Source organism: Cupressus sempervirens, chromosome 8, assembly GCF_028749045.1.
Source record: "Cupressus sempervirens isolate cs-2001-9-10 chromosome 8, ASM2874904v1, whole genome shotgun sequence".
Taxonomy (NCBI): domain Eukaryota; kingdom Viridiplantae; phylum Streptophyta; class Pinopsida; order Cupressales; family Cupressaceae; genus Cupressus; species Cupressus sempervirens.
Window position 1 is genome coordinate 306,657,102 of NC_143125.1, and position 18,050 is coordinate 306,675,151.

General features: G+C 33.1%; 1 protein-coding gene across 1 annotated transcript in view; it reads left to right on the forward strand.

The window, feature by feature from the left end:
• Positions 1-14,016: 14,016 nt before the first annotated feature.
• The window catches only part of LOC149542627 (dehydrodolichyl diphosphate synthase CPT3-like), a 119,760-nt gene continuing 115,726 nt past the window's right edge, over positions 14,017-18,050 (forward strand). Inside the window, exon 1 of the mRNA XM_089795742.1 lies at positions 14,017-14,659. Within this exon, the coding sequence (XP_089651868.1) occupies positions 14,017-14,659 (643 nt within the window). The remainder of the gene's footprint in view (positions 14,660-18,050) is intronic.

Below are 18,050 nucleotides of genomic sequence, written 5' to 3' on the forward strand. Positions count from 1 at the left end.
AAAGTCAAACGGGTCTTAATAGATAGAGGAGTAGGACTGAACATATGTATTCTTAAGGTTGTCAACAATTTGGGTTATTCTGAAGATGATGTAGATCCCTCTCAAAGAATCACAATAAAAGCTTATGATGACGGTGAATGCTATTCCAAGGGCATCATCACATTACCTGTCAGAGTTGGTCCTACTATTGAAGATACATTGTTCCATGTCCTAGATATAGAAATGAATTGCAACATGATACTAGGATGCCCTTGGCTTCATGCTATGAAAGAAGTCCCTTCTACATATCATCAATGTCTGAAGTTTTCCTATCACAATGTAGAGGTTACCATCCCTGGTGATCCAGATCCTTTCCAATTTTGTGCTAATCTAAGAGATGCTACTACATTCCAAATCCCAAAAAACAATGAAGCACAACCCACAAATCCCTCTAAGTATGTGGATGCCAATATACTGCTCAGTAAAGCCAAGGAAAAGATGAAGATTGAAGACAATGGGTGTGGAGAGTACTTTATGTCTCAAGTCTCTCACATTAGGGAGTCACCACTTTCTCCCATCAATACAAAGAATGATACTTCTATCAATGAGAATACATCTGTATGTATTGATAAAGCAAAAGCAGAATGGGAACCCACTTTGATATCTCCTAGCAAGTATGGACTTGGGTTTACCATCATGCAAAAACAAGGCTATGATGGCTATAGTGGTCTTGGATCTCAGAAACAAGGAATCATTGAACCTATCACTACAGAAGGACAACCTCCTAGTTTGGGGCTTGGTTTTAAACCATTACGAATAGGTCCTCCTAGTAGCATGGTACCTACATGTAAGACTATGGATGTTTCAAATGATGAAAAGCCATCTGAGGATATCCCACTTGAAACCAACAATCCCCTAGCCTTTGAGCGTAACCCCAATGACCTAGTTGAATCAGTTACCCATATATCTACCTTCAACCAAAGCCCATTCAACACTAATGATGACATCTCCTCAAGTTATCTTGAACCTTTGGATTGGGACCAATGTGGACCACCAATTTTTTATCAATTTGACAATGATGACACTCTTATAATAGAATTTGAAGGCATTATGACTAAAGATCATAAAGAAGCAGTTTCTCCTAAAGAGAACACATTGGCATATTTTGGGGAGCCAACTCCACTTTCTAGTCACAAAGCAAAAAGAGAAAAAGATAGCAAGCATAGGTCTCTTGTTGAAAACCAAAAAGCACCATTAGACCATAAAAAATCAAAAGCTAAGCAGCTCCCAATGATACAAAATGAAAAATATGATGCCATGAATATCAGTGTTCCAGTGTTCAACATGCCACAAAGTCTTTTGGAGCTCTCTCAATCAGCATTCATGTGGAAGGTCATTGGTCTCAAACCTCCCAACCCTCCCTTATATCCCTTTTTTTATCCCCCAATCCAGCTACCTAATTTGTCCTATAACTAAAATCAATCCTTTATCCAACAAGCCTTTGCATATGTCATCATCAGTGACATCCCACATGATACATCTATTGACCCAATTATCCTCAAATGCCTTGATTCACAAGAGATAGACATTGTCTTACATATGGTACATGATGGTATATCTCGAGGCCTTTCTAGTTGTTTGATTTTAGCTACAGACTCAGAAAAAATCCTCCATAGTTATGGTCAGTCATGGATCTAGAGCTTATTAGCTAGCAGAACCAACAATAGATATCTTCTCAGCATTTGTCAGTGACATTCTTGATTCCATCTAAAAGTCTTAAAAAATTATTTAAAAAATAGTAAAAAGTCATGAAAAAAGCAAATAAAAAAGTGAAAAAAGTCATGAAAAATGGATGCCTTGATGAAAACTTGGAAAACAAACATCTTGGCATGAAAATTTGAGTCAAGAGAAAAATTCCATCCAAAAGTGAAAACTTGGCAAACAGGCGCTTTGGGCAAGTACCATGGTGAAGACCTGGCAAACAGGCGCCATGTGTAATCAGTGTTGCTCCTCCATCTATCAGGATTCCATCTAGACTTCTTCCCCTCTATCATTCCTTGATCATATCCTTCATATTACAAGACATCCTTGGTCTCTTATCATGGTTCATGAACTGGTTAATGTTCTTTGTTATCTTTCCTACACATCACCAGTCTATACACACCCTCCGCCATTGGCCTTTGTACATAGTTTGCGTCTTGTCTGGGGGCATATTACCTACATGGTGCATGAGTTTGAATTTGAACTAGGGGCATATCCCTAAGTTCTTTCTATCCATTGGACCTATCACATAACAGATTGGAGCTAACACTTGTATATGCTTATACGATCCTAAAAAAATCCCTAAAAAATCATAAAATGTCCTGAGAAAATCACTAAAAATCACATAATGTCTTGAAAAAATCCTAAACATTCAAATACGATCCTGAAAAAATCACTAAAAATCATAACATGTCTTGAAAAAAGCACTAAAAATCATAAAATGTCCTAAAGAAACTAGTCAAGCAAAAACATCAAATATCCTCAAAAACCCTAAAAATCACAAAACTCGTCAAAAATTTGCAATAAACCTTGTACATACTCACTGTGGATAACCAACCCTTTTGTGTAAACACTTGCACATTGCAGACTAAAACCCAAAGCACTACACTTCAATGCCAATCACACTATCCGGGCAATGTGAACCAACAATTAATCCAACAAATCACTATGAACTTATCAACTGAATCCAAAAATAGAGCTATCACATTATCAACCTATCGAACACCATCTAAACACCTAAAACACTAAAAATTAAGTAATAATGGACAAGGATAGCTATTGGCTCACACTGTTTAGTGAGTGATTATTATTATTATTTTTGCTTTGTTTTTCTTTGATCATGTTCCTATGCCACTCGATGATATAAAACTAATCTACGAGACTGGCTGGGATGGTTCATGGTCATCTTTTTCCATTTTTGTCTATTACAATGTACCTTTGAGAGTCTAGGGCATGTACATATGCCTTAGAAAGGACAAGGTCATTCTTTGTCTGCATCATGCGTGTTTACGCAAAAGGCTTGCATTTGCACTCTGGCCCTTTATGCCATGATGCGTTGCATTCCATTTGCCATATCAAAATAAAGCTCCATTTGACATATAGTGCAATTTCTACAAGCAAAAGTCTTTCCATAATACTAACATCTCCTCATCTCATCTTTCTTCTTCATCTCATTTTCCATCACCATAATCATGTCTTCTGATTCACCAAATCATCTTCATCTCGCATTCATGCATTCCTGCATCATCCTGCACCGTCAATCAACTTTTTGTGGCTTTCCACCTAGTTCAACCTCAGTCTAACATTTGTCTCATCATATTTGACCAAATATGACCATTTTTTTATGATTTACCTCATGTTATGACGTCTTTCCATCATTTTGGGCATGCACACACAGTTTTGGGTCATTCCAAGTCCAATCAGGCTGATTTTGGGCCCTGGAGCCTTTTAGGGCACAATATGCACTTTTAGGGCATAGTTGGGGTTCCCAATTGCATCATTGATGCACTTGGTCATGCCAACTATGTCATTCATGCACTTGGTAGAGTTTGGGCACACTTGGGGACCTAGGTTATCCATAATTGCTCCCAGAACCCCTAGGTTGCACTCCGGAGGCCATAACTTTTGCATTTCAACTCCAATCTATAAACTATCAGTTGCATTGGACTAATATTTTCTTGTGAAAAAAATGAGCTATTATTTTCATTATTTGGTCACTTTATGGAGTATTAATCCTTGCAATTACTCTTGGGCTCCTAGTTCCCCCCCGTCATGTTGATTTTGGCCCCTAGAGCCTTCTCGGGCACATTTTGCACTTTCTGAGACCACTTGGGCTTCCCAAGTGCATCATTAACACACTTGGTATTATCATGGTTCACTTGGACTTATCAAGTGTATCAATGACACACTTGGTTGAGTTTTGGGCGCAGTTGGGGACCTAGGATACCTAGAACGGAGCCCCTATGTTGCACTCCAGAGCCCATAACTTTTGCGTTTTAACTCGGATTTGCAATCCGTTAGTTATATTGGATTTGTATCTCTGTTGTGGAAAACATGAAATATCATTTTAATAATTTTGTATTTTTCTTGAGTGGTAACCCATGCAATCATTCTCGGGCTTTGGAGTGACCTTGTTTTGCACTCTAGACCTCATAACTTTCACATCTTAGCTTTGATTTGTGATCCGTCAATTTCTATGGTTTTGTCTTCTTGCTATCAATAAATTGACTTATCATATGCTCATCTTAGTCAATTTATTGAGGGGGCACCCATATATATCATCCCTATTGGAGCATGTTGTGGCTTTCTCATCAGTTATTCTTTAATACAACGCTCTAAATCACATTGTATCAAAGAGGGGAAAAATGCAGACGCTAAAAAATGGTTCACATCTAAGACTTCATCACTTATTCATAATAATTTTTCCCATTTACTCATTCTAATAACTTTGATCTTTTGGCCAAATTGACCATATTTCATCATTTGTATCCCCTTTCACATCAATTTCATATCAACTCGAAATCATATCAAATCAACTTAGAATCACCCCAAATCAACTCAAAATCATTTGAAATCAGTCCTAATCAACCAAAAACATATCAAACATCCCAAATCAATCATCATTTGTCTGACTCCTAGGTATTTTTGTGGCTTTTAGTGCCTTGGAAATCTATCAACCTATCAATCTTATCAATTTGACCTTAGTATTGTCATGGCTCTCAGTGCTAGGTCGAACTATCATTCATGTCATCCAATCTTTGACATTGTTGAGGCTTTCAATGTCAAATCATGGCATCATCAACCATTTTAATAACATTGACAATGTTCGACAGTGTTATTATGATCAAACCTTAGCAATCAATTTCAATCCTGTAGCATTTACAATGTCGATTAAATGTTACATATCAACCAATTCATGTCATGTGTCCTTGGCATGTTATCAACTTCAATAAATCAATCTAACCATGGCTTTGGTCTACTTTTCATGATCTTATTTGATATCCATCATCGTTACATTTTTATCAAAGGGTACAGTCACATTCATTTAATCAATTTGGCCAATCATTTACTAATTCTCTCTATGGGATTAAATAACCCGTAATTTAATTCTATTATTCTTCCTAATTATCATCCTTGATTAATTAATCTTATTAATTAATTGATTCATTATCTACAAACCATGGAAATTCCTAATTTCCTAAGTTCCATTTTCCATCATTAATTCCATTTTCTACTAATTCTTATTTTGTGGAATAAGAGGATTTTTAATTCGAATATTTCATAAAATATTGCATCATCATGACACTTGGATATGACACCTCGTGGATTCTCCTTTGACACTTGGCTAGGACTTGTCATAATCAAATATTCTTATCTCTTACACACGTCCCTATTTGGCTTATTCATCATAGATTCTTGGCTTTAAGTGGGTTGAGGTGTCTTATGACGCGGCATAGATTCTCTTCCACATTTAGCCAAGTTTGACTTTCATGTGTCATAGAATCTTACAATTGACATATTTTGTCATATGCATCACGGATTCTCAAAGGAATCTCTTGCCACATTGCACATCTATGGATGACAAATCCAATGCCCTCACTTTGAGTGTTGATTATAAAATGGACACTCTTTCTCTCATTTCGGATCTTCTTGAAGTCTTGGAAGCCTTTAGGTCCTAATTTATTTTAGATTTCTCATTCCATCTCTCACATTCAAATCACAACTTCAAGTATTATCATGGCATTATCCACATCATAGACTTTTGCTTCAATTTTGTGTGCACTATAAGCAACTTTGGAGCTAAATTCATTTGGAGAAGAAAGAAGGACATGGGAGCTACAAAAATAAAAGGGGATTTCTATTGCTTTCTTTATTAGTTTGGCTTTCATGGTAGACTAGTGGGTGCTAACGTATGTTGATTGAGTTTTATGATTTGCTCATAGTATGTTATGCATTTAACCCATTTTTTGGTCCTACAATCATCATCACCATCATCTCCATCATCATCACCATCACCACCATCACTATCACTAGCATCATCATCATCACCATCACCATCATTGTTATCACCATCATTGTCATCACCATCATATTGATCTTCATCATCTGCTTCTTCATCATCTTCAATATCTTCTTCTTCCATAACATTATACTTTATCGACCTTCCTCTTGGATCATGTCTAAAAAAAATGACCAACCTTGTTTATGTGGAACCTCTGAGTAAGAAAATTGCTTGCATTGGCTTGGAATAACATAGGGCTCATCTTCAACTAGCTCAAATGACCTTGTATTAATCATTGTAAATCTATTATAATGTTGAATAACTGTTCTATTTGGATCATTTTTATTTAGTCATAACCTATACCATTTTATGACAAATAGAACTACTTTTAAGGTGTTAAATTCACACTCAATTATATCATCCAAGATTCCATAGTATTAATTTTGAGATTTTTGAGGATGTATGTCATTTCTAGATGATATATTGGTGACCTCAAAAATTGCAGTTATCCTAGAATCACAAGTTTTCTGTGTCATCCAACTTTTTTATGAAAAAATTGTGACCATGATAGTACATAGCTTTGTGGTGTTTGACCTACAATTTTTGAAGTTGTAAATTATTTTCATCATGAGTTGATATGAAACATACATCAAGTTATGATCATTAATAAATTTCTACATACCTCTCCACTTCTTAAACCCTTTACTAGATCAACTACCATCAACATAACATTGGAATCTCCATTACAATGAGCTTCTGTAACCAATGAAGCAACACCTTCCCATGGTAATGAGCAACCATTTTCTTGACATCATTCAGTCCATTCCATCATCCAATCAAGATTGTTCATAATATACAAATGTATTGCATCTCACTCTCGACCACCTGTTTCAAAAAAAAACACCAATTATAAATAACTTATATTGAAGATTTATGAGAATTAATTAACCACAATAAAATCTTAGATTTACCTCTCACTTTCCTTGATCTACCTTTGCCCATCAAGTACTCCTCTTCAAATTTGTTAATTGAGTTGGGATTTCAAATATGATCTACATGGATCTTTGCTACAAACTTAGGAAGATATTCACTAATGTACACCATGGTCTAGTATACCATATATCCCTCCACCATAGAACCCTCAGGATGTTCTCTCTATCGAACCAAGCCTTTCAAAAATTTCAAGTGCCTCTCAACCATCCACATTGACCTGGTTGGTACAGGTCCACACAATTCAATCTCCTCAACTTGATGTATGAGGTAGTTTTCTTGTGCATTGAAAAAACTTGGAGGTAGAAAATTTTGCATTTCACATATCAGAAGAGGATTTTTTCTCTTCCAATATTTTATATCTTATTTATTGATTGCTTTAGATGACAACTACCTCATGTATTTTTCAAGATCATATATAACCTGTTTGACATTGTTAGTGAAGTGGTGTAAGAGAGATAGAGGTAGTACACACTACAATATTTGTAAAATGATCTTGTCAATATTTTATAAAAGAATGCAATTAAAACTACATGCAGTATATAAATATATAGTGAATACAAAATAACATGAATTACCTTAATAAATGTATGCCAATCATGTATTTTCAACCCTGGCCCAAATTCACTTTTCTTTGATATGAGATTGTTTATGTTCGTAGAAAATCTTGTAGGAAATCATATTTTTTTATGACTTGTTTTATAGCATTGCTCTGTTGCTCTTACAATAACCACATAAGGTAACTTTTATCAATTTGGCCTCCATTGTTATTTGATCAAATGCCAATTTTCATTACATGGTTGGATTCTTCAATGTCACTACAAGTTTTGACAATTTGGTCTTTGTCATGCCTTCCATCCAAGATTTTCCATAATGTCTTTGTTACATTCTTTCCAATATGCATAGGATCAAAAAAATGCACAATTGGGAGTTTCTCATAGTATAAAAACCTAGTAAATTGTGTAGGATAAATTTTTAGTTCTTTTGGAAGTTGGTCATTGATGCCTTGATGACCTTCACAAGCATCAATCACATCATCAGTAAAAAAAACACAATATCAACATATAAATTTGAAACAAAAACCATCAGATGGAATGACATTACTTAGACGATTTATTTTATTATATATCAAATTCCATAGGTGAGGTGTCATTCTTTGTGGCTTTGATGTAGTCTATTCTTTCCCATTGAAAAGATATTTTTGAGTAATTTGGTACTAATTATTTTTGTGTAGAAACTGTCTATTCTCATCGAACACTTGCTTTCTTAAACTTTTTGAATGATGAGATTTTCTCTTTGGACCACAAACTAGACATGAAAATTTTCCCTTTGTCTAAAGACCTACAAGATCATGTATAATTGGATTAAATGTGTTAACTTTGACATACCAAAAAAGAGGTGTTAAGAAGAGAACATACCACAAAAATGTGTTAGCCTAGGGGCAATGTGTGTTGTCCATACAAGCATTGCATGAAATTGAAATTGTCTTTGTCCTATTGATCTATAGATGTCATACATAGTAACCCCATTCCATAACACCATCAACTCATGGATAAGGGGTTCAATATATACATTGACATCTCTAACTTGGTACTTACCTAGTTGAATGAACAAAAGCATTACATATTTATTATGACCATTTTGATGGATTAGTAATAATAAATTAATTTAGATGACCACCAAATCAAAAAATACCTGGAACAATTAGTGTCAAAATTATGTGCTCTCTCTTTATGGACAACCAAGGAGGTATGTTATTGTTGATAACAAAAATAGGCCACACCGAGTAATTAGATCTCATATCTCCAAAAGGATTGACACCATCTGCTGCTAATGAAAGCTTGAGATTATGAGGTTTTTCTTTAAAGTGTGGCCAGTTTTCCTCTATTTCCTTAAATGTCAAACCATCTATAGGAATTTTCATAATGTCATCTTGACTTCTATTGCGTGCATGGTAATCTATAAATTGTGCCAAGCTATTGCACGTGAATAATCATTGCAGATGTGGAATAATGGGAATATGCCAAAGAACCTTGTGAGGCACTTTTTTTGTTAATCAATCTGATTGATATCTACTAATATGACAAATAGGGAATTGTGTTGCAAATTCATGCTATTCATGATATATAATATGATCATTCAGACATGCATGTATTGTTTGATACTCCATTCCAATATCTTTCATGATGGCAGATAATTCTCAGTACTAGCAAGGTAGAATGTTTGATGGTGGTAAAAAAAACTCACCTATCAACCTATGACCAAAAATATAATTTTTTAATTTAAAGAATATTAATTGCTACATGAACCCAATGTTGATTTTAAGGGAACTATGAGTAAAATAATGAAAAAAGATGGCATACCTTAACATATGTGTCATTGCTACATTGGATAAACTATTCATAACCTTCAAATTCACCAACAACAATACACTAGCAAGAAGAGTTGTTTTGGAGCCTTCATATAGGGAATCGTGTGCCTTCTCAAGTATAGGTACATCAAGCTCTACGTCAACATCATCATCATCATCTTCATCATCGTGATCTTCATCATCATGGTCTTCTTCCATGGTATCCTTACCTTCTACTTCAATATTCACGCCTCCATGTTCCCTCATTTGGAAATTTGCATTCTTCGAATTGTCATGGTCCATAACATGAAATTCAGGGATGTTAACCTATATGAAAATGATGACCTTATATTAACCATGACCATGATGTCATCATCAAATCATGTCTTATGTAATTTATAAAATATTAAAATACATACCAATGGATGATATTCATTTCCCCCTTCAATGTGACAATGTTGCCTACAATGTTGCTCAACTGTTGTGATTAGATATCTTCGAGTCTTTAAGCCCTTAAAAGTTTTGCAAGGACAATAACATTTTCCATCACCTTTTCTTTTTAAGTTAGACAATAGTCTAGCAATTGTCTCCCTATTTTTTTGTGTGTTGATATCATTAGACATGGTCTTTCTTAAATGGAATGACTTGTTGGTGGAAGAAGGATGATTTGTTTGCAACCTGCAAATGGAGTAGTAAGAGGAAGACACATATAGAAATGAATACTAAAGTGAGATAGATAGAAAGAGGTATAGATAGAGAGATAGATTGATAAAGAGATAAAGAAATATAAAAAATGACAAGAAACAAATACTTAGTTGACCTTCCATAACTCAAAGGACCAAATCTTTGCTAATTATTGAACATAGATTGATGAACAAAAAATTCATAATAAAAATTTGATTTTTTTCCACACTTGTTCAAACCATATAATGAATGAAAAAAAATTAATTCTATACAGGTCACTTCAAATCTTTAACTTTTAATACACTTCATAGATGAGATTGCATTATATGGTTTGAACAAGATGTGGAAAAAAATGAAATGACAGAGTCACTCCAAATCCTTAGCTTTTAATACACTTCATAGATGAGATTGATCATGACTGTGTTAATAATTTGGAGTGATAAGGATACAAATAGAGTGTAGTTACTTTTTAAGCTCATGGTTTTTAAGTTATTTTGAAGGTCACTATGTTGGAACAATTAGAACCAAAGGAGTGTATGGAACAGTCAAAGCCTTAAGTAAAATATGAGATCTAAAATCACCTGTAACATCAAACAACCACTTTTATATGGCTTAGAGAACCTAGAAATACAAACATTATAGGGAAACATCCAGCACAAACAAAGTACTTTTCACATAATTCGCATGGATGATAATTTTACAAACTTGGAGACAAATAAAGCTCACTTAACCTTGAACAAAACTAATATTTTTTCTTCAAAAGTAATGAAGATAGTAGAATACCCAAAAAAATTAACTTAGATTTGGTTGAATTTAACAAGAAGGTTCTAAAGACCATTCATTAAAGAAATCAATTCAAAGGTGATGTCTTGTTGCATATGGTAAGAGAATTTCACTTTCTAAAAGAAATAGAATGCTTACTAGCTCTGTGACACATTTTGATACAAAGAATTATAGTGACTAGTCAAAATATCAATATTCTCAATTTGGTATTTTTAAAAAAAAATTATAGTGCAACTTGACTTCAAAAGGCATAGGTACTATCTTCAGTTTCTTAGCTCCTATTATTTATGTAGACTTTGATGCAATGAAGCTTGAACTCTATTTTGAAAAGAAAAGAGTTGTTGATTGTTTAACTTCCACTAGTGCCACTTATCCAATTTATATAAAAATAATACCATCAATATTTGATAATAATTTCCACGGTAAGTTGATGTAAAAAGAAGTAGAACAAAAGTATAGTAATAGTCCAAATTGCGTTGAAGACAAATTTATGGTATTCATTGATTGTGAAGGATATCAAAATCATATATTATAGTTCAAAATTTTGAATAGAAGAAGATGTGAATGTTATTTTTAGTTCTAATCCAAGATATAGTTCTAGATATTTTAATGGTTATATACATACTCTTGTCAAGAAATAATGTTATTATTTTTAAAATAACATTTAATCTTCAAAGCCACCCAAATGAAAACACACAATATTTTGGTCTTTTTGTTTCAATAATCCACTTATCCAATGAGAAACCATATCATTAAAAGCTTCATTATAGTATTTATAAAGGTCTTAAATTTTTTCAATTACAATCTTCCATAGAAAGAAAAGAAGTTACCAATTGCCCAACCTAGATAATTTTGTTGAAGGAGATCTATGTTGTGGAACACTTCCAAGAAATGCAAGTTACACTTCAAAAAAAACAAAGAAACAAAAATTTAGATGGTATTTTCTACTTCTATAAATTCCATTTAATCCTAATATTAACATAAAATAGAATGAGTTCAAATGACCATAAACAAATTGGCTTTAGAAACTTCCATTAATTCTTGGAAATTTTTGAAACATTTAAATTGAAACCCAAAGTAACATGAATATTTGGACTTAGTTATCAAACCTTATTTTAGTAGCATACTAAGGACTCCAAGAGCCTTACAACAACCAAGGAGGGTGGAAGTAATCCACCATTGATCAGAAATAAAGATTGCATGTGCATATAGCCTCAATCAGAGAGGATGATCTTAACAATAACATCACATAAGAAATAAGATTAAATATTAGAAACAATGATAAAAAAATTCAGTCTGGCCATTATATCAAGCCATCATTTGGATAAAAAAGTGGATCATCAGATACACAAAATTGATGAACATCAGAAGCAGTGATGAGCATATTACTTTTAGATTGATTTAAAGTTCTATATTTGATTGATATAATATAGAAATAATATTCGCAACTCATCCATTTTTGTCACATCTTTGAATTATAACATAGTGATCAAACTTAGATCAATACAATCTCTATATATATTATAAATTCAAATTAGTCCTTGCCATATCAATGTTTATCTTGCAATGGCTTGATCCAGATTCTGGATGATCTCCATAAATCAACATTTCTACCAAAGTCAAATCAGATATTGCAATTGTTCATTCAATCCATATATTTGTAGATCAATATCTATTTTCCCTTATAATTACAGATCAATATCTATTGTATCAGTGATCATCTTGAACAAAGCATTTTGGATATAATGTTTAAAAAGTTGATATTTGTTGATCAAAGACTTTCTTCATCACCCACATTGTTCATTGATTTCAAATTAGAGGATTGTATTAGAATTATTTTTTGGCAATAAAATCTTGTAGATTAGTCTTCAATATTATCAAGGTAGTAGACATTTCATGTAAGAAGCCTTCAAGGCTCTAACTACTGAATTGACTATGGTTGTTTTTGGTTTTTATTGTTTTCCATTTTTTTGTGTTTTGTAGATGGTTTGACATAAAAAGCACTACATGTGCTGAATTAAAGCTTCTAAAAATTAATACTTGTTCTATTGGAAATTAAAGCACCAATTTTTCTTCTTTTTTTCCTATTTTTTGGTGTAGCAAAATCATTTTACTCCCAACAAAATTGGCACCGACCAATAAGAATTCATAATTTATTGTACAAAAATTGATTTAAAAAATAAACCAATTTTAAAAAATAAACAAGCATTGAAGAATAGCTACCTTTAAGGGAAGGGAATCCAAATTAGATATGTTGATGGCATATTGCATTGGCTTGAAGACAACTTGTTAAAGAACAAACAAGTTTTAATCAATTTGGGTTGTTGGAAAGAAACAAGAGCTCAAAATGAGTCAACAGAATATAACAGATTAGTTAAGGAAGAATAACGTGAACAAATCAAATTAATTTAAGGAAGAATAACATGAAGAAATAATCTACTGAGAATAATCTTAACATATTCAATAATTCTTAGCACTTATCTTGACTAATTTTAGGAAATTCAAGCATTGTTAGGCAAGTTGATTGATAAGAGATGTCTCTTAGGAAATTATTACTTTGCATAAAATCTGATCTACACCAAGAAAATGTTTGCTAACCACTATACACACCATAGTTATATCCTCCATGTTCATTTTTATATTATGAATGTTGTTTCCCATCTCCTCTAATAAAATGATTTCTATGTGAGTCATAGTGAAACTTCTAGAATTCAATCATTCATGCAAAATTAAGTCACCCGTTGATATAGAACATGCATAACATGTGAAGTTCTCAATATCTATCTAACACATGAGATTGTCTGGCAGTGGTTCAATGACCTTTCTTTTTCATGATAATTTATATATCAACCAAATCATCTTATTTCATTAATTTTGTGAACAAATATTATTAAAGAACGCACAAAAGATAAATAGGAACACTGACATTTATGGTGGCTGTAGATTGAAATATTAGTTGAGGTATCAAAAATTTGTCAATAATGACTTTTAAGGCTAAAAATGAAATAGAATAGAACTTTAAAGAGAGATCTAGAATCCAATTTTCATAAAAATAATTAAAAGATAAGATAAACCAACCCTAATTTTTTCATCACAAATGAATCTGTGGTATATAGTTAAAGACCCACAAGAAAAAACTATTATATATTCCTTCATTATGATCCATAAATGCCACCCATAATCAAAGATGAAAAGTTTAATAGCATTCCAATCCTTCAATAGTTCTTACTTGCAAGAAAATTTTCCATTTCTTGCAAATTCAATGAGAGAATTGTTTAGGAGATTTCTATTATGGTCTGTATTAGTGGGCCCTATTCCAAAGCATGTTGCAATCATAATGGATGGCAATAGGAGATATGCAATCAATAGAAATATGCAAAAATGGAGGGGCCATGAATATGGTTATAATAGCTTGATGCATACTTTGAGAGATTGTTATGAAATTGGTATAAAATGTGTGAGTGTTTATCCCTTCAGTATTGAGAATTTCAAGTGCTTAAAGGAAGAAGTTGAGACACTTATGAATTTAATGAAGGAGAAGCTTGATCTTCTTGTTGAGAAGGCAAGCATTAGGGTTCAACTTATAGGACATATCAGTCTTTTTCATCAGAATGTGAGAGAATTAGTAGAAAGGGCCATGAATTTTTCTAGAAATAATGATAAGGCTATTATGAATATATGTGCTCCTTATACTAGTACTCAAGAGATTGCTAAGGTTTTTGAAGATGTTTTGAAGGAAGGGGATTTGGATGGAAAGAAGATTACTGAAGAGGATATTGCAAAGCATTTGTATACTACATCTATGCAATACTTAGGAAGCATCTTAGATTGTAACTATTAAATCTATTTTAATTTCCAACTCTTCTTCTTCATTATTTCATAGAGAAAAAAACTTGTTACGATCAAATAGCATACTCGGGTAGTGGAAGAAACCCTTTTAACATTCATTGCCCAAAAAAGCAAGTTGACAATATAAAACCCTTCGCCAATCAGCAGTAAAAACTTCAAGAGATGATATCAAACCCTGTTGTAGCCCTAGGCTTCTTATAATGTTGAATTTTACCCTTACCTTTGATGGCAGTAAGTCTTCAAGTGTCCCTATATGCTTGAATGATGCTCCAATCGAAATGCCCTCCACTATGCCTTTAAGCAAAATGCCCTCCACTATGTGAAATGCTAGAATGGTGCTCAAGAAAAATGCCCTCCACTATGCCCTCATGCTCTACCCCTCCTCAAACACAAAATCAACAAGCTATTCAAGTCTCTCATCTCTACTAGAGTTGCACTTTTGAACACGCTTTCTTCTCGGTGACTTACTCAATGCCCAAGAAATTATTGATGAGGCAGCCAAATTGGCCTTTTAAATTTCCTGGGGCCTCCAAAATTCATGTAAGATATGTGTATCAATAATACTTCAAGGATTCAACCTCTTCTCACTATGCAAAATGCTAGATTGGTGCTCAAGTGAAACCCTCAACATTGACTCAAGTGAAATGTGAATTCCATGCCCTTTTTTTTGTCTTTATGCTATTGTGTGCATCACAATTGAGACCAAGACACAATACACATAATTGGTCACAATTGCAACCAACATAGGCATGCTATTAAAAAAAAGAAAAAAAAGTTGCCTTTATAATTGACCAACCAAGCCATTTAAAAGAGTTGGTCAAAATTTAGGGTTAAATGCACTAATGACATTAGTAGTATGTCCTTTCTTACCACAAAAATGACAAGTGGGTTTGGAATTTTTACCTTTTTCATTCCTTTCTTTAGTAGTCTTAGATGATTCTCCTTCTTTAGTGTTGGTATAGACTAGTCCTAATGTGTCATTGTTGGATCTTAGAGATTTTAATAGTTGCTCAAAGTACTTGATGGCTTCATTTGGCTTGTTGAAACTTTTAGTAATCTCTCTTTCTCTTCTTAGATCATTTTGCAAATTTTCATTCTACAACTTCATTATGGTGATCTCAATTTCTTTGACATTTAACTCATGATGAGCATTCATCATCTGGCTTAGGTGTCTAATTGCATATTGGAGATTTTGACAAGCTCGGTTAACTTCTCTTCTAGTCTATTGGCTAGATTTCTCTTTTCTTCTTCTATCATGGCCTTGTCTTCAATGGATCTCTTCTTCTATTTAGTTACTTCACATAGAATAATGGCTTGTGATTCTTGCTCAATCTTGAGATTTTTGATCTCTTCTACTTGAGCTTTGTTCTTATCCATTAGATCTGCTATTGTTGCATCAAAATCATTTGTGTCTCCATTAGCAAAGAACTTGGTGGTGTCAATCTCTTTATATTACGTGTCATATTCTACAATGGAAATATCTTTCCTTCTCTTTAAAGATTTCCTCAATTCTTCCCTAGCTTCTTCTAGTTAGTGTAAAATGAGATGGATCTCAATTCCTTGGTTCTTTATAATCTTTTCTAGTTTGTAGATCTCCATCTCAAGATCCTTTCTCTAGGCTATAAGGCTTCTCCTAATGAGAACTAAGCTCTAATACTAATTGTTGGAATTTACAAGTGGGAAATATACTTTTGAGGTGGGTGGGGGGTGGTGAATCAGAAGTACTTACTTTTAACCGATACAAATTTTTAACCTCAAAACAATAAATGCATTAGCATAATAAAATAACATGTAAAGTAAATACATTCACACAAACATTTGACACCAAATATGATTACCTAGAAACCCTTCAAATGAGAAAGTAAAACTGGGGTGTGGATGAAATCCACAAATTTTACTACTGCAGCAATAAATGTAACTTGTTAAGGTTACAAAGTTTGACCATGAAACATGGTCTACCCTATTAAAGGCTTACAAAGGATTGTTAGATCCTACCCTATTCAAGGATTTCACACCCTACTAGAAGTGTACCTGTCTAAAGGATTTTGAATATCCACTTTGAATGTCACCCTGTTAAAGGATTTCACAATGACTATTAAGTCAACCTTAGTCCAAAGGATTTCATCCTACTGATACAGTTGTTAGAAAGTATAGTAGAATATTTGATTTGACTACTTACAATATGGTATTGCTGATTTTAGATCTTAATTCAATTCATCTTAATCCTTTTTGGTCTCATATGAAAATGTTGTATTCTTTTCTGCAAACTAATTTTGTAATCTTATCCTTCTTCTAAGTCACCTTGAATGCCTTCTAAATAATTCACCCCTTTTTCTTCTTCTATTTTTTGCTCACATGCATCTCATTCAATCGTTGAATTATGGGGCTTTGACTACCTTATAAAGATTTTGTGACTTATGGTTAGGTATGAATTTATGGCTAAGATTCATCCTTTATGCCTATTTATCATTCCATTTTTCTAATTGGTTGCATGTTGATTGCATGGGGAATCAAATAGATTCAATCTTATCCTCTAAGCTTTGAGATCTATCCATAAGGTGGAAAAAGAATGATTTACATAGTTTTTTGTGCCTTTACAAACAATTATATCCATTCTATGTTACTTAGCACTTGGTAATGTTGATGCTTGACACTTACGATAATTCTATCTAGCTTAGTACCTAAACTTGCTCGACATCTATTGTTCATTCGAGACTTAAACTTGTTTGGCACTATCTATTTTCTCAGCACTTGATTGACTCAACACTTATACATATTATACCTAGCATGTATTACTAGCTCGACATGAACTTAGTAAATATTTTAAGTGTATTGACACTCAATTGTCAAAACTAATCTGAGATCAACAAAATACATAATACACTTGGAGTGCATCATATTTATAGTCTTATTAGATGTCATAAAATATATAATTTCATGGATTTCATTATCATTTCCACATATATGACACCCTCACAAGCATCTATATTACATACTATGATGCACACCCTAGTGACACTATTATATGATTGGATATTTGTATTTGGATGTTTAGATCTTTAATCAGTATCATTTGTTGGATCATATTTCATGCTATGATTTTAGGATATGGTTTACATAAAGTAATTACCTTGGCATTATGAATATGACTTACTTTATTAATGATTATGATTTTGGCAATCTAGTGAAAGATGGGATGATCCTTGGCCTATGGGTATGCCATATTAAGGATCAACCTCCAGTATGAAGGGTTGGCTTCTCTTGAATCACTTCTTGAAATTAAGTTTAACTTTGTAGGAAAAGGGTAGAGAGAGTAAACATAAAATAAACTTTAATTAAAAATGAAGGTCATTCACCAAAATTGTGGAGTGA